This window comes from Triticum urartu, chromosome 6A (assembly GCF_056163025.1).
Source record: "Triticum urartu cultivar PI428250 chromosome 6A, HENAU_Tu73, whole genome shotgun sequence".
NCBI classification, from domain to species: Eukaryota; Viridiplantae; Streptophyta; class Magnoliopsida; order Poales; family Poaceae; genus Triticum; species Triticum urartu.
In genome coordinates this window covers 420,333,080-420,359,343 of record NC_141878.1, presented here as the reverse complement: position 1 = coordinate 420,359,343, position 26,264 = coordinate 420,333,080, and the positions used below count along the sequence as shown (strand labels likewise).

The 26,264-nt window shown below is 43.4% G+C and overlaps 1 protein-coding gene across 3 annotated transcripts; it reads right to left on the bottom strand.

Moving 5' to 3' along the window:
• Positions 1-4,415: 4,415 nt before the first annotated feature.
• On the bottom strand, positions 4,416-20,595 carry LOC125513788 (uncharacterized). Of its 3 annotated transcripts, none has more exons than XM_087528178.1 (5): positions 20,366-20,593; positions 15,589-18,251; positions 14,656-15,177; positions 13,906-14,116; positions 4,416-5,015 (listed from the first exon to the last, which is right to left on the bottom strand). In XM_087528178.1, the coding sequence occupies exons 2-5, from the start codon at positions 18,037-18,039 to the stop codon at positions 4,825-4,827; spliced, it is 3,375 nt and encodes a 1,124-aa protein (XP_087384304.1). In that variant the 5' UTR covers positions 18,040-18,251; positions 20,366-20,593; the 3' UTR covers positions 4,416-4,824. The 3 variants fall into 3 exon arrangements, with proteins under 3 accessions (XP_087384304.1, XP_087384306.1, XP_087384305.1); XM_087528179.1 differs by lacking the exon at positions 4,416-5,015 and adding an exon at positions 6,220-11,855 and having other exon boundaries at positions 20,366-20,595; XM_087528180.1 differs by lacking the exon at positions 13,906-14,116 and having other exon boundaries at positions 20,366-20,594.
• Between the last annotated feature and the right edge of the window lie 5,669 nt (positions 20,596-26,264).

The window sequence follows — 26,264 nt, the reverse complement described above, 5'->3', positions numbered from 1 at the left end:
TAGATGTTGTGTTGGTGATGAACTCCTTGCTCTTGTGCTTCAAATAGTAGTCTCCTCAACACTCAATCTCTCTCACAGAGATTTAGCTTTGGTAGGAGAAGGATTAAAGTGGAAAGCAACTTGAAGAGGCTACAAATCAAGGTTCAAATGGTAGGAATGGAATCTCTTGATCTCAACACATGAGTAGATGGTCCTCTCTCAGAAAATGAATGGTGGAAGTGTAGCTTCACTCTGATGGCTCTCTTACTGAGTAAGAGAGGGTGGAGGGGTATAAATAGGCAGCACAAAAAATCCAACCATTACAAGCTTTTGACCCAACTCAGTGGTACCGATATGATAATCTCGGTGAGACAGACTAGTACAAAAGACTTGACATTTGGCTTTTTGGTGAGACCGATTATACCAACTCGGTGGGACCGAAGTGCAAAGGTTAGGGCAAAGCCTCGACTCGGTAATTCCAATCGATTTGTCTCGGTGATTCCGAAATGAAACGACTTCATTACAGAAGCTTGGCAAGGCCGTCTCGGTGGGACCAAGAACCATTTCGGTCAGACCTAATTGTTAGGGTTTTGGCTGTGGCAATGGAAGGATCATGTCGGTAGGTCTAGAGTGGATGATATCGTGGGACCTAAATAATGAATTAGGGTTTGGACAGATGTGTTTTTGGGAAAGTGATGGAGGGTTTTTGGAGCAATATCACAAAGCACTTTGAGCAACAACCTCATCAACAATACCTCATCCTCTTTTAATAGTGTTGGCTTTCCTAAGGGACTCGATGTGATCTTGGATCACTAAACCAAAAAGTAGAGCCTTGGGGTAGCCAATTCTTGTTCTTGGCATTTTGAGGGGTCCACATCCATTAGTCCTTGCCATGTCAATCATTGATCTTTTCTGAAATCTATCATCAATGTTCATTAGATCAATGACATATATGTTGTTATTAATTAGCAAAACCAACCGGGGATTAGTTGCACTTTCACGTGCCGTGCCCACCCGAAACCCTAGCAACCCATCGTCGTCGCCGTCGTCAAAACCCTAGGGCAGAGAGAGAAGGACCGGAGGGGATTAACTCACTAAAACCCTAGAGAGGGGAAAAGGTGGAGGGAAGATGCACATGTTACCTCAGCACCAGAAACCACCGGAAATGGCCGCCTGGATCGGCCAGCAACAAGCAATTACAGAAATGGGATCAAGAGGCAGAGAGCACCGCGTGCAGAGAGAGGGAGCAGGGGGAAAGAGAGTGAGGTGGAGCGAGAGGACCGTCGCCCCCTTAGTTTTGACCCTCCGACGTGCTTTTGGGCTTGGTCCAATACGCAAAAAAAAATTAACAAAAACAAATAAATTTCTTTAATAAAAGTAATACAGTATTTCTACTTTACTAAAAACAAATAAAAACACAAAATATAGTAAAAAATGTCAGCATTTAAGAAAATTAAAAATGTCAACATTTAATAAAATATAGTGGACCAGTAATTATTATTTTATAATTTATTAAAAGACTCAAAATAATACTACTACTTTAATAAAAAAATATTTTTACTTTCATAAAACAACTAAAAGACTAACTATATTTATAAAAAAAATGTCAGCATTTTCAATTCAAATATCCTTACTTTCATAAAGTAACTACAATATATTTTTTGACTACTATAATATAAAAATAAAAAGACTCTAAATATATTATAAAACTTCCACTATTTCTAATTAAAATATTCTAAATTTAGTAAAAATAAACTATAATATATAAAAATTCATGATGTACAATAAATAATTACAAATAAAAGTAATTCCAAAAAATAGACCACATGTCATATAGTGCTGGCGTCTGACGTGATGTTACTTCACCACTATATGACGCCTTGTACCAACTATGGGTCCCACATATAAGTGGCGCTCAATAAAAAATTTCAATGCCGCCACTATGAGTTTAGTGATGCCGTATCAAATATGCCAACGCCACCACTATTTGGAAAATATAGTGCTGGCGTTGATTCAAAATGACGCGCCGCCAACTAAAGTTGTGGCTAACTATTTCTCCACTAGTGCAAGTTGCAATGTATTTGGGGCTCCGAGCTGCAGCCCAATGATCACGCCTACGAGAATGGGGATCGAACAAGACGTCTCAATGCCCATCACATTTTGTTCATGAGAACAATATCTCGCTTACCATCCGCCTAGTGCCAACCCATTTTTCAGCACTTGTTTGTGCGTCGGTTGTGTGTTTGAATGTAGTTTTCTTTGTTTTTTCCTTTTCTTTTTGTTTCTTTGTTTCTTCTTCGGTTTTTTTGTTTTTCTTTGTGTTTTTACTGGTTCACTTCGTTTCTTTATAGGTTTTCATTGGTTAGTTTCTTTTCTTAGTTTTTCTTCTGTTTCTTTCTTGGTTTTCACTGTTTTTTTCTTTCTTTTCTTCCTTTTTCTTCAGTTTCTTTTTGTTTCTTGGTTTCATCGGTTTCCTTCATTTTTCTTTATTTCTTTCTTGATTTCCACTGTTTTTCATTCTTTTTGCAACGGTATTCTTCTTCTTCTTCTTTCCTCTTTCCATTGGTTTCCTTTGTTTCTTTTTTGGTTTCTTTGTTTTCTTCTGTTTATATGAAAAAAATGTTGATCATTTATTTTAGAAATGTCAAACATGTACAAACAAATGTTTATGGTGTATAAAAAAATGTAGATCATACATCAAATAAATGTAGACATAAAAAATATTTCAAAAAAGTTAATATTGTATTTAGAAATTGATAAACTTGTATATAAAAATGTTCCTGATGTATATGAAAAATGTACATTGTGTGTGGAAAAAACTTTATTGTCCTTAAAGAAATTTTAACACATGATCAACATATTTCATACATGTTTAAGATTTTCTAATGCATGATCAACATTTTTATACCCATTTAATATTTTATTAAATACATGGTGAACATTTTTTCATCTACATTGTATATTTTTTGTATACATGAAAAACATTCTATACACATTTAACATTTTCCAAATGCTTGACTAACATTTTTTAAAATACTTGATTAACATTGTTCAAATGTATGATCAATTTTTTTCATACACATTGTATTTTTTTATACATGAGAACTTTTTTCATTAAAAAATCAAATGCTTGATTACAATTTTTTAAATACTTGGTTAATATTTTTCAATTGCATTATCAAAATTTTCATGCGCATTATAATTTTCTTGTTTATATGTTTCTATATACATTAACATTTTTAAGTTCTTGATTAATATTTTCAAATATTTTATGTAAAGTATTTTTTAATATTTGGAAGTATAGACAAAATTAAAAAAAGAAAGCAAGAAGCAAATACAAAAGGCGTGAATAAAAACAGAACAAAAAACGAGCCTGTGGCCTCCCGCACGCTCACCCAGGCGAGGCGACCCTACGTCTCTCTATATGCGAGACATAGGCGCGCCCGATTTGGTTGGCTCTCAACGTGGATCTCAGTTCTCAGGCTGCAGGCACCGATGATCTTATTGAAATTAGGTACTCTCTTTGTAAATTAATATAAGAGCGTTTAGATCACTACTTTGCTCTTATATTAGTTTACGAAGAGAGTACTTAATTAACATGTTCTCAAAATTATGTGCAACTACTAGGCAGTAATGTAACTCTAGGTTAGCGACTACTACAGTCTTTGGTTTCGATGTGAGAAGGAAGAAATTGGGATCGAAGGGTCGCTAGCAACATCGCCTTGGGCCGTTGGCTGGTTAGTCCACTGCGTTTCCTCCATCCTCTAGGCTGAACAGTGGTCATTCCATTACTTGCTCGTCTATGCCCCACGATTTACGCATCCGATTCATCAAAGTACTACATCATTGGACGAGCCAGCAAGTTGATCTGTGCAAAAAGCTGAATAACAGAGCTACGACATGGTTACGAGCAAGAGAAAGCCTAAACGTGACAGAGCTATGACATTTATTTATTTATTTATTTTTGAAACAAGGAGCTACGACATGTCTACTTGCCAGAAGTGGTAACGTTTCCAACGGGCCGGGCAGGACCGCAGGAGTAGATCCAATTTCAGGCTGGATGGTCCATGGAAGTAGATGTGGAATCAATGTATGATGTGCTCCCGTTTATGAATAAGGATATGGGCTTATCTCAGACAAAAAAATGAATGAGGATTATTTGGGCAACAAGACAGCGTATCACCTCTGATTAACGCTCCCATCCATGATCTTGCCCATCCTGCCTCATTGATGCGACCAACGACGAGACAAGACAGTTTGGTATGACGAATGGAGGCTGATCTCTTGGTTCTGGGTGGTCCAAAGTTTGCTGGATCAAGTGACTCGGAACTGCTCTGTATGTAGCGCGCGCGCGTAGAATTTGGCATCTATGCATACTCAACCTACCGTTGTGTCGATATTTTTTACTATTTAGTAATAGCAGGTGCAATAGCAAATTGTAAGATAATCAGGATATGCCGTTATACTCTTGCACAAATTACCAGACTTTCGGGTAATGTTTGCACCAGGTAATGTTTAGAGATTACAAATGCTCATCAGATCTCTCCTGATAAAATTACGACTCTCGAGTCCAACCATAAATCCAACCAGGTTTTCAAAACGCAGATTTTAACATCAACAGACATGAATTGCTACCATCTAGTAGTCAGATAGCGCTATACCAACTGAACGAATCTCGGGTCTACTTCTCATTTAAGCAAAGCTCAGATGGAAGCTCTGAATTCCAAATGTACACACAACACAACTCCAACGGTAGGCTTACAGGCAGCATGATTTTTTCAAAGAGCAGCATCCGCTGCACTATTTCTCCAGGCTCGCAGCCCCACGGCCGGGAGGCACTTCCCGTTATGCTGGTCTATTACCCATGCCAACACTTGGATGATTCATCGAGTCCATAGCAGTGCGTTGCGCGATCGCAGGACGCTGTCTGAGGGAGGCGCCTGTTGATGTTTCGGGGGCTGAAACAGGTGCATGAATGTGGAAACTGCGCTGGTCTGCCGACCGACTAGGCCCTGCCATGGTTTCCTGGGCAGCACCTGATACATGAAAGAAAACATCAGCAAGAGTTGACAGTAAATATGCTTTCGACATACCTCCTAGGAGGATTGTAACATAAACCCTATCTTTTCAATACAAAGAAACACAAAAATCTCTGTGTTTTCTCGAAAGAAAAAAAAAACAAGTATGAGCAACACAATACCCCCTCTTCCCAAAATGTAAGGCACAGTTGACTTTTCACGGTCTTCCATGCACTACTTTGACCACTAATATATACTGTACCAAAATAGATGGATTGAACATATATGAATGTTATTGTTATATTTATCTTGCAATGTACTCCCTCTGTAAAGAAATAGTATATTTCTTTATGGAGGGAGCACTGTACTAATTTTATGGACATATTATACGCGAGAATCATAGTCAAAGTTGTATAGGTACACTAGACTAGTAGACTTCTAACTTATTAGATTATTAGATGTTTTTTGTGCTATGCAGCCTATCTAATCTATTATCAGTTAAATGCAGAAATACTTAACTACGACCTACAAAGTAATGGATCAATCAAAATCGTTGAATATCGAAATATATGGAGTAAAAGCTAAAGCAATGCATGCAGCTAAATAAGGCATTTCTGGGTGACATGATTGATACTAGAAGGAATAGAGAATAAGGCAACATACATGCATTGACATTTTTCTGAAACATTGTTATCACATATTTTTTTTTGCAGGAACGCAAGAGAAAACACTTCTTTTTTCAATAAATAGGAAACCCAGACAAGGTCCGTTGCAAGCGACAAATACAACTACAGAGCCATCACTCTCGCAATACCTACAGTTTTCCACGCCCCCACATCGCTAGCGATGGAAGACAAAAGAATAGTCAGTCTTAATTAGACTCAGAACGAAAGAGCCGGGCATTTCTTTCCAGCCAAAGGCTGCGCAAGACAGGGAGGACGAAGCCGTTTCCCGAGCTTCTAGGACAATTCCAGCCTAGGCCAGCAGTTGATAAGGCAGTCTGAGGTAGATGGGTGAAGCTCGCACGCTCCCGGGCACAAGTAGACTGGAACCAAACTCAGGGCCGGCCCTAGGCCATGGCAAAAGGTGAGCTGGCCTAAGGCCCATCCAATACATCTACATATCAGAATAAATTACAAAAGACGTGATTTGCAGAACATAACATCAACACTATTACGGGGTGTACATCCCCCCCCCCCCCCCCCCCCCCCGCGCGGACACACTTTTCACCACGTTGTATTTATTCAATAGTTGCTTATGGTTGAGCACATGTATCTTCTAATCATCATTTGCATCATATAATCATATGTATTAAGACTTTATTTGCTAATTGAAATTACAGTTTTTATGCTTATGCCTTCATATTTCCATGCTATGATGCTATGAGATATATATACCGGTAAAAGTATTCATATTACTCTGTCAATTGTACCTCACTCGCACTAAGGTCTACATGATGCTAGGGCTGGCCCTGACCAAACTTGGTGCCAGAGCAACATTGGATGAGCGGGTGATACAACAACTCCACACACCGAGAGCACAAAGGGCAAGTGTCATTATCAGCAAGGCCATGGCGCTTCCTCCGCTCCACAGCTTTCCAGCTAAAGAACTTGAACTTGAGAGGAGCGCAGGCACGCCAAATGAGCTCATGAAGTGGCCATAGTTCACGCGGTAAGCCAAAAGGACCGAGAAGCTGGCTCCAGGCTCCCAGGCCCGGCAGAAATGATCGGGCATACCAGGCACAAGCTGGACCAGGTCAGCCACACAGGCAAGCAAGAGCATCAGGGCGATGGCCAGAATAGACAACCCTCCAACGTTATCATCAATCCAGCTGTTGTTGAGGAGTGCCTGAGCTAGCATCCTAGAATCCATGATCTTGAGGGGAATGAACTCCAACAGATCCGGCGCGATGGATTTGCACAGAGTCCCTCTCAATCCATCTGTCGGTCCAGAAAAGCCAGTTTGCGCCATCCCCAATCTGCACCTTGACCAAGGCATAGAACAGGGTTTGATCTGAGCATGTCAAGCTAAGATTTTCCCACGGCCTGTCCAGAGCCACTTTGTCAAACCAAAGCCAACACATTTTCATCATCTCGTGCACAATGGAAAAATTCCAGAGATTCAGGCCACCCAAGTGCTTCGGTAAACAAACCAGGCAAAACCCACCGGACGACGAGTCCTTGAAGCACCAAAAAAAATCTACAAAGCTTTTCCAGGCAAACATTCATTTACTTCGCAAGGGAGAGTCCATCATAATGTAGCGCCTGCACAAGAAACAAGGATCAAGTGCCCAGCGTCCGACATAAGATTTCCTTTCCAGGCTGAGGCTGGGATCCTTTTGGCCACCTTGTCAATATAAGGCTGGAGCTGAGCTTTGGGAAGTTTTTCATGCGACAGCGGCAGCCAAAGGTATAGGCACGGAAATTCCACAACAACACACGGCAGCAACAAGGCAAACCCCAGATCACTGCCCTGACAACGAATCAAGGTGGCCAAGCTTTTTTGGAAATTAATCTGAAGACCAGAAGCATCCACAAAGATCTCCATAATCAGCAAGGCAGTTTGGATCTCCTGCTTCTCCACGGGCCAAATGATGAGAGCAACATCATCCACGAACAGGGAAGCCTATGTCGGATCCCCAAGTGCACCATGGGGCTCAAGAGCCCTGAATCATCCACGGCATTGAACAAAGCCCAAGGATGTTCATAACGATCACGAAGAGCAACGGCAAGAGGATCGCCTTGCCGCAACCCTTTACGATGCCAAACCCTAGCAAAGGGGTGCCCATTAACAAGGATCTTGGAGCTCGAAGAAGCAAGGATCAAGGTCACCCAAGAACACCATTACTCGCCAAATCCATGCACCCACAGAACTTCCAACAAGGTCAATTGACAGAATCAAAAGCCCGAGCCACATCCAACTCTAGAAAACGAGAAGGCACTTTGCGGCAGAGAAGGGCTTGAACAGAACTCTGAACAAGCATGAAGGTGTCAAGGATCTACCGACCACGGATGAAAGCGCTCTTGTTGATTGCCACCAGCTTAGACATACGCTTCACGAGACGAACAGCAAGTAGCACTATGCATAAGAATGATTGACCGAAAATCTCCCATGCTAGGTGCCCCCTCCTTGTTAAGGCCATGTCCTAGACCATTGAAGAGGCAGTTAAGAGCGGCTGCCATTATTGAATTCATGCTCCAGCCAACTTATCCAAAAATCCGAACCTTGGGAGAGGGCCTTTGGAGTTTATGATGTGGGCAGCGGAAGTGGGGGCAGGCTGCAATTATTTATTGTGTTTACTTCCGAACTGATGGAGAGAGGCGGGCAATATACTTCAGCACCCCCCCCTCCTCACCCATAAGCTTAAGCTATGGGAGAGGGCCTTTTTGTACTTTTGACACAAGGGGGTGAACCAATTTTGTGGTGGCGGTCTGGGCAAGAAACATATCACCATCAGCAGCTACAAGATGGGAAGGGGGCAGGAGGCGACGAGAGCATATTCGGAGATTTCCTTGCTTTGACATTTGGCCAGTGGTGCTTGCTTGGATCTATTGGTCGATCCCCAGCAACTCTGGTAACCTGCCATATCATGCTTGATCACCTGCCAGAAACTGGTAAAAGTTCATGGGGAAGTCGTCCGGCCCTAGGGATTTATCTTTTGTCTTTCGGCATGCCCCGATCACATCCCAAACTTCCTCTTCCATCCACGACACCTCTAACTCTGACAGGCCGAGTTGGGGAAGACCAAGGGCCTGCAAATTGACGGAGCATTGCCTGTCCGGAGGGGCACCGAGCTGGCTCCAGAAGAACTCAAAGGTGATATCTTCCATCTCAGGTTGGGTCGTGGTAACATGATCACCCGCACGCAATCGCTTGATGCAGTTCTTCTGACAATTAAAGGCATGGGTATGGAAGAACTTCTAGTCCACGTCACCGTCCTCGAGGCTCAGAAGCCTCGACCGCTGCCTGGCGATGGATCTCTCCGGAGAGGCAAGGCCAAGACAATGAAATTTCAACTTGTTCTTCAAGTGACACTCAAAATCCGAGAGAACGCATCAATCCTGTGCAACATCAAGTTTCGAGATGATCTCGTGGGCCATCGTAAGTTGCATCTTGATGTTTCCCACCTAGCGTCCAAAGTGAACAGGACGTTGTGTGTGGGCGACGTAGCATTCCACAACCGCGTTCCGAAAGCCATCCAGCGAGCACAAAAAAGACTCGAAATGGAATCGCCTCTTGGTGGTCGGCAGTTGAGAGGCACGGTCAACATAAGAAGCGGCAATTTTTTTTGACAAAGGGTGGATTTTATTGGCTCGAAATGGATCATCAAGATGAGACAAACACAATGAGCACACACCTGGCCTCCGCATAGCTAGGATGCACATAGCCAACACCGACGCACGCACACAGAAATACACCGGCAAATAGCAAAGTCATATAAGAGCAAAGCTATGCGTAGGCGAGGAAAAAATAAAACCCAAAGCGATCAGATCTATGACCGGTAAACTACAGCAATGACCATATCCGCACCAACCATCTCATGACACCACACGGACGACGAGGTTCTTCAACATAAGAAATGGCACATGATCCAAGGCAGATGAGGCAAGGTCATATAGTACAAGATTATTTTATTTTTCTCCACATACTATCCAATGTTTGTAGCAACATATTGATCCAACAATAATGACAAAACACAATCACGTCTCCTTTTATCCAATCAATAAATATCAGATCTAAGAAGTTTCTTGTACATTGTCACATTAAAAGTTTCTTCAATTTCCTTTCTTTGGTTCTCGATAAGCAAAAAAGAACATTCTTTCGCTTATTGCAATATGGCAGAATAGATAGTAACATTACTATCCAAATGTATCGTTCCCCTTTTTGTGTTGAACTAAATAAAAACAATTTTCTTTTCAATTAACCCACTACCTCCTAGAGAGTAAAAGGTCACCGCATCTCGGATCAAAAGGAATGGGTGGTACACAATGATTTGTGAGCGTCTCAAAACCTTCTTTATTTATATAGCTAAAATTGGAATGCCCCTACTGCGTCCACTTGTCCTGTTGAGAGGATCTTTCTCAAACTGCAGTACCTTAGCAAGGGGTAGCCAACGGTAAATTGGTAGCATCAAGGTGCAGCTTGCTATGGCAAAAGAAGTTCTTCATTCCATTGAGATTGCAAGGGACTCTAGGGCTCTTTCCACGGCTGAGGAGAAAACTCAAACTTCATTGCTCCCGATTGACTCATGTGGTGGTTTGAGTTGTTGGGGTGTCCTCCCCGAGGTCACACGCGATGTAACGGCGGTGTTGGCCGTTGATGCGGCCTTCGAGGTCCTCGACTCCACCATCGGCTCATGTGTCGGCTGCAAGCAGCAAGCCGGATGGCGCAGGATGCTGCTAAGGCAGCATGACGGGTGCAAGCGGCAGATCGGTCTGCACAAGGTGTGAAATGGCTCCAATCCGGCCATTATTAGGTTCTGCCAGCGCTGGTCCGGTGCAAGCACGTGCTGGATCCGGTGGTACAGCCCTGCCTAGGGGCTCGATCTCGTCAATAGGTGCTATGTGGTGAACACTAGGGTGGCGTCCCCGGGGACGTGGCGGGTGGATCCGTGAGATGGCTGCAACAGCGGCAACCTGCGAGGTGGTTGCAAAGGTGGCCAAATCTGGGCCAGCTTGCGTCCGTGTGTCACTCTTTCCCATCAACGGGATCGAAGGTGGTGCGACAGTGACAGGAAGGCGGACTTGGTGCTCTCCCAGGCACCAAAATCCGGTGAGCAAGACGTCGTCCACCGGTAGCGAGGTTGTTGGCATTAATAAATTTGATGACAAGTTTGCATATACTTAAGGTGAAAACCCATGATCTTCTTCGGCTAGATCAGGCAATGTCGACGCGTGAGCCTCGTGCCAGGTGTTGGCTTGAGGCTTGGCTTCGGGGATGAAAATCCCATGTTCGATCTTCGATTGGACTCCTCAACGTAGGCACTCGTATGACGATTCCTTCTTGAAGGCTTTGTCTAGGGTAGCTTATTTTTCATTTAATTCGGTCATATGTCATAGGATTATGGTAGGCTTGTGGAGATCCTGTTACAAGGCAAATCCATGTTGGATGGCCTCAAGTTTTCATTTTTATTTTTAAGCCAGTTTGTTCCGCATCAATGCTAGGCTTTGCTTATCATCGTTAACTATTCAATAATATATGGCTGTGTGCATCACTCCATGCAGAGGCCGCGGGTCATCCCCTTTTTTCGGAAAAAATGTGTCCTTGTTCAAGCTCCTGAACACAGCTTTTATCACCTTCTTACCAAAGAAAGTTGATGCCATGCAAGTTAAGGATTAGCCCATAAGCCTTATTCACGGTTTTGCCAAATCGGTCACAAAACTTATGGCGAATCGGCTCACAGCTTCCCAATATGGTTTCTATAGCCAGAGTGCATTTATTAAGGGGCAGAGTATCCAGGACAAAAAAATCTTGTTCAACAAAAGGCCAAATGTTTACACAGGAATAAAGAACCTCAAATCCTCCTGAAATTGGACTGATTCAGTTTCTTGGCCCTTTCTTATTGAAGTTCTACACCATTTGGGCTTTGGCCAGCATTGGTGCAACCTTCTGTGTTTGCTGCTATCTACCTCAACCACTGGGATTTTGGTGACTGGGGAACCGGAGAAGCAATTTATCATCGACAGGGACTTTGACAAGAGGGTCCTCTTCCACCTATGCTATTTATATTGGTTATGGATGTCTTGAATTCACTAATTATCCAAGCTTCTGTGTAAGGTCTTCTCCAACCTCTCACTCTCCAGCAAGTGCAGCATCGGGTTTCTTTCTTTGCCAATGATGCTGTCATTTTCCTCTGACCTGCAGCAAGTGACTTATCACTCATTAAAGAAATCTTGGACTCCTTTGGGCATGCTTCAGGCTTCATGACAAACATGCTTAAGATTTCAGTCATGCCTATCCAGTGCAAGGATGATGACTTGGCGGCCATCTCCAGAAATCAAGGATTTCCCATGCACCTACCTTGGCCTCCCTCTCACAGTTCAGAAACCGACTAAGCTGGAGTTAATGCCACTTATTGATAAGGTGGTGGAAAATCTTCCGGGTTGGAAGGCTTCCCTCATGAACCACGCTGGCCATCTTGTTTCAGTTTCGGGTAGTCGTAGCGACCGGGGGGGGGGGGGGGGGGGGGGGGGGGGGTCTTCGGAAAGGACAAGGCCAATGGAGGCAACTATCTTGTGAACTGCACACTTTCAACTCGTCGAATTCAGTATGGCAGTCTTGGCATCCACGATCTTGAACTTTTAGGATGGGCTCTCCGCATTCGGTGGCTCTGGTTACAAAAAACTGACACAGCCCAAGGTGCCCTTATTTTATGCGAGATTGTGATGCTTTACTTGTGCCTCGGACTATGATGAGCATGTGAGATATTTGCCATATCAAGATGACATGTTAAATAGCTTACTAGCACGAACACGATACCATGCCGCAAGGAAAGGGTGCATATATTAGCGAAACCATTTGCTGTTACCAAATTTTTTACACCTTATCAGACACAAATGTAAAACCAGATATTAAGGGCATCTGGAATGGCTAGTATATACAGCTATGCATAAATTTATCAAATTATAAGATATCAAAGACTAGTTAAATTTCTAAGATGGGCTCGAATTTAGTTTGAGACAATAAACTAGCCAAGTGGAAGATTGATTTCATGTTCCACAGTAGTTTCAAGCTGATTCTAAGCAAAGCCAGGCTGGAATCCCCTCAAATGTTTTTTTTTACCCAAGCGATGCAGACCAAAGGGCGAACCACAAGTGGCCAAGCCATATACAGGGGCTGTTTGGATCACACCCCAGTCCGCCCTGCCAATAGCAGGCTCGCCAAAAAATTGGCGAAGGAATCCGCCGCCGTGGTTTCACCAACTCGCAGGTGTAAAAACTGAACGAAGCTGCCGAAATTTTGGCGTGGTCGCGAAACGTTGGTCCCGATCCAAACGGCTGCCCGGCGTGCTAGTCAACACCGAAAAATTGGTAGGGCGCTCGTCGGCTGTATTCCAAACAGCCCTACAAACTTCACGAGAAACTTCAGTTTGAAAGGAAAAGGAGTGACAAAAAGTAAGAATTTGTTCAGCTCAATGAGGGAAATGTTGGATTTTGCCACTTCCAAGAATGAATTAATATTTGGGTCATAGGGAAAAGGTCACTGGGACATGGGGTAACAGATCGAATTCCCAGTCCCTGGAGTGGAAAATATTTCCAATAATAAGAACCTTGCACAAGACCACAAGGGCACGTGGTTATACTTAGTACTCCCTCCGTCCGGGTTTATTAGACCCAGCGGCAAAAACACTAGGACCAAGGCAGGACAATTACTCCCATAACATTTTGGTGATCTGTGTCTGATTAAAGTGGAAGGGCCTTTCTCCTTCCGTAATTAGCTACAACAGTTAATGTGGAGTTGTTCGTGGGCGTGCATGCGTTGGCTACTAATTTCTCTCCTTTTATTTATTCAACAACCTAATTAATCACCTTGAGTCACGCATAAACAGAAGAAAGATCGAGGAAGAAAACTGCACTTTTCATGCGGAGTAAATTACGGGGCCTAATAGGAAGGGACGAGGCTAAACTGCTCACGGGCCAAATAAACCCGGATGGAGGGAGTACATAATAACTATATACATGGAAAACTAAATGATAACAGAATGTACACAAGCCAGAGTGAGAACTACTAAGTAATAACGCATATAACTTGATCAATTTATCATTTATGATGTCCTTATGCTTCCCCCTATATTACCAATAATAAATTCCTTCAACTAATTGATACAAAATCAAAGAAATAATATGTCAATGCCAAGGTAGTAACTGTATCTTAACAAACTGAGTTAAGATGTATGAAAGATATTTACCTCTAGGACTGTCTGGAACAACTCTAGCAGAAGCCTTAAATATAACCTGTAATACCTCAGCCAATATCTGCTGTTTGTAAATTTTATCAGCTTTTATCTTAAGTTCTCTCTTTCGCTGTAATGTTTCTACCTCTAAATTATATTCCAGCTCGTCATACTTCCTTTTAGCTTGAGCCAACTCTATTTCACGTGCCAAATTAAGCCGTTCTATCTGGCAAAACACAACCGGAGATTCATGAGTAATACCTAAATAGGCGGAAGTACCTTTCTACACCCAGGAGCAAATGCTCCTGGTATGAATAGTAAAATTAAAAAACTAGAAAAAATGTTCAAAAAATTCTGAAATTTTTTTGTGACATACTTTCACAAATGTTTGATGTGCACGCAAAATTTCATTGCGAAATCACATTGGTGGAAGGCGTGCCAAAAAAAACAAAATCAGAGCTCCAAAATGCTTTTGTAAGTAACATTTTCAGAGCATTGATTTTGTTTTTTTTACCACGCCTTCCATCAATGTGATTTTGCGATGAAATTTTGTAGGCACAACAAACATTTGTGAAAGTATGGCACAAAAAAAATTCAGAATTTTTTGAATTGTTTTTGAATTTATTTGATTTTACTGTTCACACCAGGAGCATTTGCTCCTGGGTGTAGAAACTCCACGTCCCTAAATAGGGTGCAATCGTTGTGCACGTGCTTCTTGAAATAAGATAAAAATACAAAAGTAGAAGAGGAATTCAAGAAAGAGACCTTCTCTTGATGCCTCTTTGTCATCAGATCAGCCAACTTTTGTAATCGACTCAACTCAATGGTAAATAGATTCAAGTCAAGCCCATCTTCAGCCAAAGATGGCCCAGGAGGGGAGCCTGTTGGCACCTGATTGGCTGAAGCTGGATGAACATGTGATGCCCCAGGACTGTGATTTGAATCAAACACATCTTCAGCCAGACGAAGCCCAGGAGTGGAGCCTGTTGGCACCTGATTGGCTGACGTTGGATGAACATGTGATACCCCAACACTCTCAGCCTCAATTCTTGCTGAATGCGTATCCCTACAAGGTGGTTGATATGGAGGACTAGCAAACTGGCAAGTTGAACCGAAATGGTGATGGTTTATCACACTTTGGGTATTGAAGTGCATGTTTGGCTGCTCGGTAACTTGGGCAAAGGAAGGTACTTGACTACTAGGTACTTCCTCGCCGCTTATATCCTCGGCTTGAACCACTTGTCTATTATCACTTGAAGGTGGAGGTGATCTTGCAGCTGGAGGTTCCTGCAGATAAACAATGCCAAATATGTCAATGGCAATTTATAAGCGGCCACAAGTAAGGACGATGAGACACTATTAATAGTTCTTATAAGTTCACCTAGAGACCATTTTAAAAAATACAACTAAAATGAGATGTAATCTGACAGTTCTTGTGAATGTATTTATAGCCTCCAATCATGGTTGAATTACTTATAAATTTAATAATTTAACACTGAGCAGATGATGTTAGGATACAAAACAAACAAGAAATTTATTGTTCACTGTTTATCCTTCCTAATGATAACTAGCTTCTTTTTGATAATTTTCAGTTTACTTAGGTTCAACATAAGTTCTCCTGTTGTCGCAAGCCAATCCATAAAAAAACAATTGTTGAGACAACACTAAACTATAACTAAAAGACATGAGCTAAAATACCTCTTGAGGCAATGTTGTTCTGAAAAGGTTCGAGGTAGGCATTATCTCGGACCTAGAACATGAACCTTCTGAAATATTATTGCCTGAATTTATGTGCTTTTGCTTTTCATTAGAACCAGATGGAGCATTTTGTGAATCAGTGTTCACTGTCATCACAAGTTTTAGTGCCGTATCTGCGTCAGAATGAGAAGCACAACATCTCTCCATGTCTCCCCCCTCATTTTGTGTTGCTAGTGATAAGGTGATTTGTGTCCCATCTTTTTCACCAGACTTTCTCCCTGGCCTGCAACATGAACCTTCTGAAATATCATCATTGCCTGAACCGATGCGCCTTCGTTTTTCTCTATAAATCGAGGCAGCATTTTCTGTACCATTGCTCGCTGCAATAGTAGGTTCTGATGCTAAACTCATGACAGACTGAGAACCACAGGGGCTCTCCATGGTTTCCCCCTCGTTTTGTGCTGCTATTGAGAAGGCAATTTGTGTTGCTGGTGAGAAGGAGATGTGTGTCCCATCTTTTTCACCTAACTTTCTCCCTGACCTACATGGACCTTCTGAAATATCATTGCTAGAACACATGTACCTTCGTTTTTCTCTAGAAATCGGGGCAGCATTTTCTGTATCAGCGCTCACTGCAATAGCAAGTCCTGATGCTGAACTCATGACAAACCGAGAAGCACAGGGGCTCTCCGTGTTTCGCTCCTCATTGCTGTCAGCTGCTGAGAAGATAATTTGGGTCCCATCTTTTTCACGAAACTCCATTCCTGACACACTGGTTACCTGCAAGGAGCTGCTTTCTAAGGTAGCCATTTCTTTTGATACACCAACTGAAAACCCAGGCTTTGTAGCTTCATTCGTTACAAGCAGCAATTGCGAGTGTTCTAGAATAGGCTCACAATCATCACTTGCCTTACCTGTTGTCAGTGTCTCAGCAGGTTCTAGTGCTGCACTCACGTCAAGCTGGCAAGCAGAGGGTTTCTCCACATCTCCTCCCTCGTTTTTATCTGCTGCCGGGAAGGTAGTTTGTGTCTGATTTTCATGACAAAACTCCATGGAGGGAGCACAGGTGTACTGTGAAGTCCTGCTTTCTAAGGTGGCCATTTCTTCTGCTGTACCAACTGAAAACCCGAGCTTTGTATGTTCATTTGTTTCAAGCGATGATGGTGAATTTTCTAGATTGGGCACAGTAATACCAGTTGCAAAGGTGCCTCTAGGTTCTTTATTAGAGGCAATTGCTTCAATTTGAGTGGTTATAGATTGCATGTCAAAATATTTTAGATGCTGTTCACCATCTGAATAGTCAACCATACAGCTTTCTAGTTCCTCTGGCTTGAATTTAGAATATGACAAGTTAGTCACATAAAACCATTTCTTAAGGTAGCCAGCTTTGGCCTCAAATATCCAGCGCTCTTTTATTCTGTTCTCTTTGTCCCTGTCACATATAAGCTGTTTATAAAATTTTATCAGCTGAGATATCATATGTCGATGAAATCTGTAGTGCAACATGCTGGAATGTAGCTTAGGCAACATCATCCTGCAATATCTTATAGTTGGTGCAACATGTGCATGATGGAATTTATAAGAATTCACATGTTTTTGGAAGAATTCTATCTTCTTCTTTTTTTGCTCATTGTTGAATTTCTTCCGATCTACAGTCTGCCGTGACAGTAGTGTTTTGGACCTTTCTGAACAAACTTCCTCAATCATTTTCGTGACCCAATGGGAATCATAGTATCTAAAACATCCTTCCTTCCTTTTCTTATGCCTTTCTTTTGAACTACTATAGATAGATGGTGAATAGCTTCGACGGTGGTTCCCACATTTTCTATGCAAAGTTGACTGACTCACATTAACATATCGGCCCTCAGATGCAGCATACTTAGATTGTTGCACAACAGCAGTACATGCAGTCCCTCCAAGGCGAGAACCTCTTTCAGCTGAAGTTGATGACTCCTCTTCAACCACCACTTGAGAAGATGTGCTCGACTCTTTAAGACTTGCAGCCATGTTCTCGTGGATTGCACTACACTTACACTGCTGCACAAAATTAATACCTGCAGTCCTGCCTTCACAGGAAGCTCTTTCAGGTGAAGTTGATGGCCTCATAAGGGCCTGCTCCTTTTCAATCGTATCTTGCACAAATGAGCGTACAATGCTTGGAGGCATGTGTTCGTGGATCACTCTGTGTTGCAAAACCACAATACCTGCAGTCTCTACATTATGAGAAGCTCTTTGCGGTGAAGCTGATTGCCTTATACGGACCTGCTGCTGTTCAGCATTTGCAGCTGTGCCATTCTGGATAGGGCTTTCTAATCCGGATGCCTCATCTGCCTCTCTGATCTCACCTTCTTCTAGTTCAGATTCATAATGTTCAATTTTTGCCACTCCAATCTTGCCAATCTCACAACTTTCAGATTCGAATGATCCCTTGCAAGCTTCGTTGTAATCCATAATATCTCAATTTAGTTGGGTGACTATCTGACTGAGGTGGAAATTTTATGCTGTTTGTAGAACAGAAAAAAACACTGGAACTTTCCTCGCAGAGATAGTAATTCCACCTTAGCTAAGTTGATTCTCTTCTGTGCAACTGATTAAGGATCATTTCGTGATGCAAGCACCAGCTAACTGGCTCATATATGTGCTATGCGGAAGATCAAGTAGGCCTAAACAATGATAAGGATAGACATTTCAAGACCATGCATTTAAACACAGTGAGATTTGTATCATTGGTCAAGGAAGGATGCAAAATTCTTCTATATTTATGTGATCAGGTGAGGAGAACTGCAAAAATGCCTCCAAATTCTCGGTTAAAGATCATGATACAGAAATTTCTTATGATACTTCATGAACATAGAAATAAATCAAAGTTCAAAGTTTTAACCAATTTCTTCAATAACATAATAGTTCCACATTTCAGGCGTAATTTATAATGAAAATATCTCTAATACTTCCATTGGCAGGTTGTTGGATTTGTGGGCCAACAGTCTATAAGGAAAAATCTGATGGTATCTTCTACAATTTATTGCCCGCACTAAGTAATTTAAGTAATAATAGAAGGACCAACAAGGAAACACGGGTTGAGTGCACTACTCCCATATCATAGGCACTAACCATAACAAAATATTCATATTTTGATGCCTCTAGTCTGTTAAAATCAGGGCCAAAAATCTCCTGTGTAGTACCTTGCAGCTATCAATTATAAATGCTATTCCACATTTAGGGCCATTTTTCCAACATGTTGCAAAGCGCAAAGAAATTGCCCGCTTCTGCATTAATCACATCCTCGAATAGGTTTCCAAGCTGACGAAGGAGCGCAGATTAGCTGTTCGTGTATAGCCGAACCAAACCTTCCCCGTCAGTTGGTCAGCTGTGGAGACCTGGTTCGGCTAAATTGGTGCAACCCAAAAGGTTAAAAGGTGCACCTTCGCCAACTAAGAAGCGAATTCGATTAATACATCTTTACATGGCAAGCCTCATCAGTTCGACATGTACAGCTGCTCTGCTCTGTCAGTTTGGAGACAAATTGTTCAATGGAGTGTGTTTTGTCAGGAGGGTTTTTTATTGGTGTTAGGAGGTTTCTTGAATGGGGACATTGGTGAAAAGAACATTAAATGACGTACTCACTGTCATAAAAGTGATCTTTGGGGGGACAAAAAGGAATATTTTGCGAAGCAAAAAGGAATTTATTGATGAACAGCACTATGGCACAAGCCACTTGATGCTTCTCATGTCAACTTGTGTCGTCACCTTAGGACACAGCCTCATGTCCTCATGGCACACAGACCATCACGCCTTAGGACACAGCCTCATATTCGCATGTTATAAAATTGGTTTATTCATTTATTGTTTACAAGGCGGTAAGGCGACCTGACCAACCGCCCTGACGTCTAAGCGCCTAAAGCGGGCATAACTGTAAGGCACTGCAGGGCGCCTTGCCACCTAAGCGTCCAAGGCGGGACGCCTTATAAACAATGATAAGCACCCCAGCACAAGTTGAATAAGACATGAACCTGGGTGGTGGGGGTGTACATCCACACTTCCTACCAAGCAAGCTAGGCTCATTCGTATTAGACGTAATAAAGAATTGAAAGCACCTTTTTAAAGAAGAAGCTGAATTGAAAGCACCTGCCAATAACAAGTACTCCCTCCGTTCCATAATATCAGAGCGTTTTTTGGCATGGAGGGAGTAGTTTCCAACAGACAGAGTTTTATTTTTTTACATTTTCCAACAAACAGAGTTAGATGTGACGTAAATGGCTAAATTGGTAACACGAATGTGAGAAGGAATTGAAGGGGGTGGTAAAACATGGCAACTTCTAAGGCAATCGGTGTTCGTATCTACATTAGATGCTCAAAATCGATTACCTCGAATTAAAAGGAAAATAAAATCCATACTGGAATCTAGAGGTGAGACCGAGAGTAATAAAAGGAAAACCGCTGAACTGAACGTCGCCCTCATCGATAAGGCGCAACCGTCCGACTTGCATGCACAGTTGGGAATCTAATAATCGGGTCGCCTTCGAAGCCAACACAGGCAGGCAGCGACCCCGCTGCATGCCGGAATGGCGGAATCGATGGGCATGAACCTCGCCAAAACCTCTGGCCTGGGCAAAACCCACCGCCCAAAGCCCCGAACCCACGGAGCGCGACCCTTTCCCCCCCGAATCGACCGCGATCCCACCGTAACTCGAAACGAAAATCAAGCGTACGCGACGACAGACAATTAATCGGGTCGCGCAGGAAAAAAGAACATCAGTGGTTGAAGAGTAATGCTTACCCCACGACGGCCGGAATCGAGCGCTCCCCGGCGGCACGCGGAGGAGATGGGGAATCGCCGCGGATGAAACGAGTGTTTTGGGTTGGGAACGGGGGGATTGTGAGGGAGGACGGCGGTGGGTTGGGCTTGGGCGCGTGGGGCGTGAGCGAACCGCTCTGCGCCGAAAACTGAATGAAAAGCAGGGGGGTTGGCGTGTTCGAAGCAGGGCGCGACAGTCGTCTCGTCAAGTCGTGGTGAGTCGGAGTGGGAGTGGTCATTCATTGCGCTGTGTGAGTTGGCTTGCGCTGGACCAGGGGAGGATGTAGGGGGCCGCACTGTGCTCGCGTGATCGCGTCTGGTCCCTCGGTCTTGGTCTCCGTCGACCGTGCAAACGTGCCAGGGTTGACCTTTGTTGTGTCACGCGGTTGTACTGCAGCGCACTGTACGAGTCCTCACACTTTCCTTTTGCCTTTTTTTTCGGGGGGCCTCCTCACACTTAATTTTCATTGGAGAAAATCTAGTGGATTCGCATGCAAAATTATCTACCATACGAATGCGGTGGTTTTCAATGAGATTTTTCCGTGAGAGAGGACACATCTATGCATGGAGAACCTTTCACCCAGTATTAACGTCATCACATTAACCGACGCTACCGGTCACGATATTTGGCCATGCTTTGCCATGTTAGTGGTTAAAATAATTGTATATAGTTACCAGCCAATGGTTTTGTTATTGTCTTTAGACATTGTGATGTTATGCATGGCTCAATTTGGGATTTTTTTTGGGAAATTTCAGGTAGAAATAGGAATGGACATAGGATGTGTTGTGGTAGTGCACCCTATGGAGTTATACAAAGTCATCAACCGTTTTGGGGCGTAAGCATAGGCAACACATGAGAATGACTGATGACAAGGGTGAGACGCACACCAAACTGGGTTTCTAACAAAATTGAGAGATCTGGCCAAAGAAGGTGATAACCATGTTCATTCGTTCCCATGATTCAATCCTTCCCAGTATAACGTGATGTGTTCGAATGATGATCGCTTTTATGCGAGAAAGGGGACTAGGGAGTGGATGATCAAGTGTTAAAAACAATTAACGAGTGAATCAACTCATGCAAGTATCACGAAGTAAGTTATGTCGGATAATTAGCTGGTTGATCGCCTTGTGACATTGCAGGTATGATTTTTTTTCAAGCTTGTTGATATGGAATCTATAAAAAAACTCACCGCAATGAAGCCAACGATGAAAGTGGATCAGCAATTGGATTAGCGGTTTGAAATGTAAAAATCTACAAAGAGGGGGATATTTGATAATGCCATTCTATTGGACATGCGCATCCTACATTCTTAAGAAGTTGATCGCCACTACTACCAATTCTCTCAGCATACATACACTCCACATCAGCATGCATGCCACATCACCTTTTTAGTTCCCACTACCACTAATCCTCTCACCATGCGGCATTCCACATTACCAAATATGCTATGTCAGCAAAAAAAGTTCCATTAAAATCCTGTACAAGAAACTCATCTCTTATTATAGCGCATCAACTAATTGATTTCCTGCTTGCTCCTCGTCTTCTCCCAACCTGCTCCCATTCCGCTTAGTTATCTCAGCTCTTAATTTCTTATAAATGTCTCCTTCCCAGTCCCATTCCTCCCTTCCTCCCGTCCTCCCAATTGAGGTTGACGCATAAACTTCCCCTTCAACAGCCCCTCTCGTCTAGTCCTTCCAATTGAGGTTGACATTTCCATGGCCGTATTCTTGGTTTCTTGATCTGTAGTCGCCGTTGCAAGGATGGATAACCAAGGACTCCTAAGGAAATCTCATGCCCCGGCGAGCGACCTGCTGCTGAACACCTATTGCAACTTCAAGATCTTCCACTTCCATCTAGCGCGACCATCGTCGAAGAGTGACATGATGACAGTGTATGTGGTACCTGCCCCGGAGCTGCTTCTCAACTCCATCAATTACTCCGCCGCCATCGATGTATGGTCCGCTGGTAGCATCTTCATGGAGCCCATCAACCATGCCCTGCTCTTCCCGGTGAGAAACCATGATTCAGGGTTGGACCCATAGTTGTGCCAAATGTGCAACCCGCACAGGCCCAATAATTTGGAGGGGGGGCAAATTTTTTATACATGGCTAGTTTCTCAAAAAAAACTCCTAGGCGCCGTCGACGCACTAGGTTGCTGGGCGCTGGAGCTGGGCCTGAGTCGAGGCCATCGAGCACTATGCTCGATTGATCTTTCTCTGAAAAAAGAAACTGCTCAATCGTAAGATGGAAACGGGATCGTCCATAAAAAATGGGATCGCTACAACAGTCGATCGGGAATCACGATCGTCTTGATCGGGAAACCTCCTCGGTTAAAGATCACAGTTGTGACACCCCGACTTAATCGTGCACTAATCATACACGCAAATGCACATGATCAAGATCCGAGACTCACGGGAAGATATCACAACACAACTGTAGACACAAATTAAAGTAATATATAAGATCGAATACACAATAGTCGGCGGAAGCAACAATATCTGAGTACAAACATAAATTAAACAAGTTTGCCTTAAGAAGGCTAGCAAAACAATGACATCTAGATCAAAAAGGCGTAGGCTTCCTGCCTGGGAGCCTCCTAACTACTCCTGGTCGTGGGCAGGCTCCACATAGTAGTAGGTTCCGTTGGGGTAGTAGTAGTCCTCGGCGGCATCAGCTGGCTCCTGGACTCCGTCATCTAATCGCATCATTCGGGTGGAGGGGAAAAGAGATAGCAAAGCAACCGTGAGTACTCATCCAAATTACTCGCAAGACTTACATCAGATCTATGCTAAGTATGCATCAGTATCAATGGGAAGGGGGTTGTATCTGTGGACTATACTGCAGAAATGCTAGAATGGAAGGAAGGCCTGGTGATGTAGGGTGGAACCCTAGGGGCCGATCTTTTATGATTGGAGCAGATCCCGCGAAGAACACAAAGAACACACTAGGAGAACGAGAGGAAAACACTCAAATCAACGAGATTCGATTACACATGTGCTAGATCTGAGTACACAACGAGACACACAATCCAAACACAACAAGGGACGATACAAACGGTCGGTAGTTCTTCCCAATCCGTGAGGATATGTGGCTTGAATCCATGAGGGGATCTTCCCTTAACGTGGTCTTGAATCTACTTGGGGGATCTAAAGGAAATATGCCCTAGAGGCAATAATAAAATTATTATTTATTTCCTTATATCATGATAAATGTTTATTATTCATGCTAGAATTGTATTAACCGGAAACGTAATACTTGTGTACGGAAACGTAATACTTGTGTGAATACATAGAGAAACAAAGTGTCACTAGTATGCCTCTACTTGACTAGCTCGTTCATCGAAGATGGTTATGTTTCCTAACCATAGACATGAGTTGTCATTTGATTAACGGGATCACATCATTAGGAGAATGATGTGATTGACATGACCCATTCCATTAGCTTAGCACCCGATCGTTTAGTATGTTGCTATTGCTTTCTTCATGACTTATACATGTTCCTATGACTATGAGATTATGCAACTCCCGTTTACCGGAGGAACACTTTGTGTGCTACCAAACGTCACAACGTAACTGGGTGATTATAAAGGTGCTCTACAGGTGTCTCCAAAGGTACATGTTGGGTTGGCGTATTTCGAGATTAGGATTTGTCGCTCCGATTATCGGAGAGGTATCGCTGGGCCCTCTCGGTAATGCACATCACTTAAGCCTTGCAAGCAATGCAACTAATAAGTTAGTTACAAGATGATGTATTACAAAACGAGTAAAGAGACTTGCCGGTAACGAGATTGAACTAGGCATTGAGATACCGACGATCGAATCTCGGGCAAGTAACATACCAATGACAAAGGGAACAACGTATGTTGTTATGCGGTCTGACCGATAAAGATCTTCGTAGAATATGTAGGAGCCAATATGAGCATCCAGGTTCCGCTATTGGTTATTGACCGGAGACGTGTCTCGGTTATGTCTACATTGTTCTCGAACCCATAGGGTCCGCACGCTTAACGTTACGATGACAGTTTCATTATGAGTTTGTATATTTTGATGTACCGAAGGTTGTTCAGAGTCCCGGATGTGATCACGGACTTGACGAGGAGTCTCGAAATGGTCGAGACATAAAGATCAATATATTGGACGACTATATTTGGACACCGGAAAGGTTCCAGGTGAGATTGGGACAATACCGGATCACCGAGAGGTTATCGGAACCCCCCGGGAGGTATATGGGCCTTATTGGGCCTTAGTGGAAAGGAGGGGAAAGGAGCAAGGGAGGGGGCGCCCCCAAGCCCAATACAAATTGGGAGGGGCGGCGGCCCCCCTTTCCTTCCTCCCTCCTTCCTCTTCCTTCCCTCTCCTACTCCTAATAGGAAAAAGGGGAGTCCTACTCCCGATGGGAGTTGGACTCCCCCCCTTAGGCGCGCCACCCTCCTTGGTCGGCCCCCTCCTCCACTCCTTTATATACGGGGGCAGGGGCACCCCATAGACACAACAATTGATCATTGATCTCTTAGCCGTGTGCGGTGCCCCCCTCCACCATAATCCTCGATAATATTGTAGCGGTGCTTAGGCGAAGCCCTGCGACGGTAGAACATCAAGATCGTCACCACGCTGTCGTGCTGACGGAACTCATCCCCGACACTTTGCTGGATCGGAGTCCGGGGATCGTCATCGAGCTGAACGTGTGCTAGAACTCGGAGGTGCCGTAGTTTCGGTGCTTGATCGGTCGGGCCGTGAAGACGTACGACTACATCAACCGCGTTGTGCTAACGCTTCCGCTTCTGGTCTACGAGGGTACATAGACAACACTATCCCCTCTTGTTGCTATGCATCACCATGATCTTGCATGTGCGTAGGAATTTTTTTGAAATTACTACGTTCCCCAACAGTGGCATCCGAGCCTAGGTTTTATGCGTTGATGTTATATGCACGAGTAGAACACAAGTGAGTTGTGGGCGATATAAGTCATACTGCTTACCAGCATGTCATACTTTGGTTCGGCGGTATTGTTGGATGAAGCGGCCCGGACCGACATTACATGTACGCTTACGCGAGACTGGTTCTACCGACGTGCTTTGCACATAGGTGGCTGGCGGTGTCAGTTTCTCCAACTTTAGTTGAACCGAGTGTGGCTACGCCCGGTCCTTGCGAAGGTTAAAACAGCACCAACTTGACAAACTATCGTTGTGGTTTTGATGCGTAGGTAAGAACGGTTCTTGCTAAGCCCGTAGCAGCCACGTAAAACTTGCAACAACAAAGTAGAGGACGTCTAACTTGTTTTTGCATGGCATGTTGTGATGTGATATGGTCAAGACATGATGCTAAATTTTATTGTATGAGATGATCATGTTTTGTAACCGAGTTATCGGCAACTGGCAGGAGCCATATGGTTGTCGCTTTATTGTATGCAATGCAATTGCGCTGTAATGCTTTACTTTATCACTAAGCGGTAGCGATAGTCGTGGAAGCATAAGATTGGCGAGACGACAACGATGCTACGATGGAGATCAAGGTGTCGCACCGGTGACGATGGTGATCATGACGATGCTTCGGAGATGGAGATCACAAGCACAAGATGATGATGGCCATATCATATCACTTATATTGATTGCATGTGATGTTTATCTTTTATGCATCTTATCTTGCTTTGATTGACGGTAGCATTATAAGATGATCTCTCACTAAATTTCAATATAAAAATGTTCTCCCTGAGTATGCACCGTTGCCAAAGTTTGCCGTGCCCAGACACCACGTGATGATCGGGTGTGATAAGCTCTACGTCCATCTACAACGGGCGCAAGCCAGTTTTGCACACGCAGAATACTCAGGTTAAACTTGACGAGCCTAGCATATGCAGATATGGCCTCGGAACACTGAGACT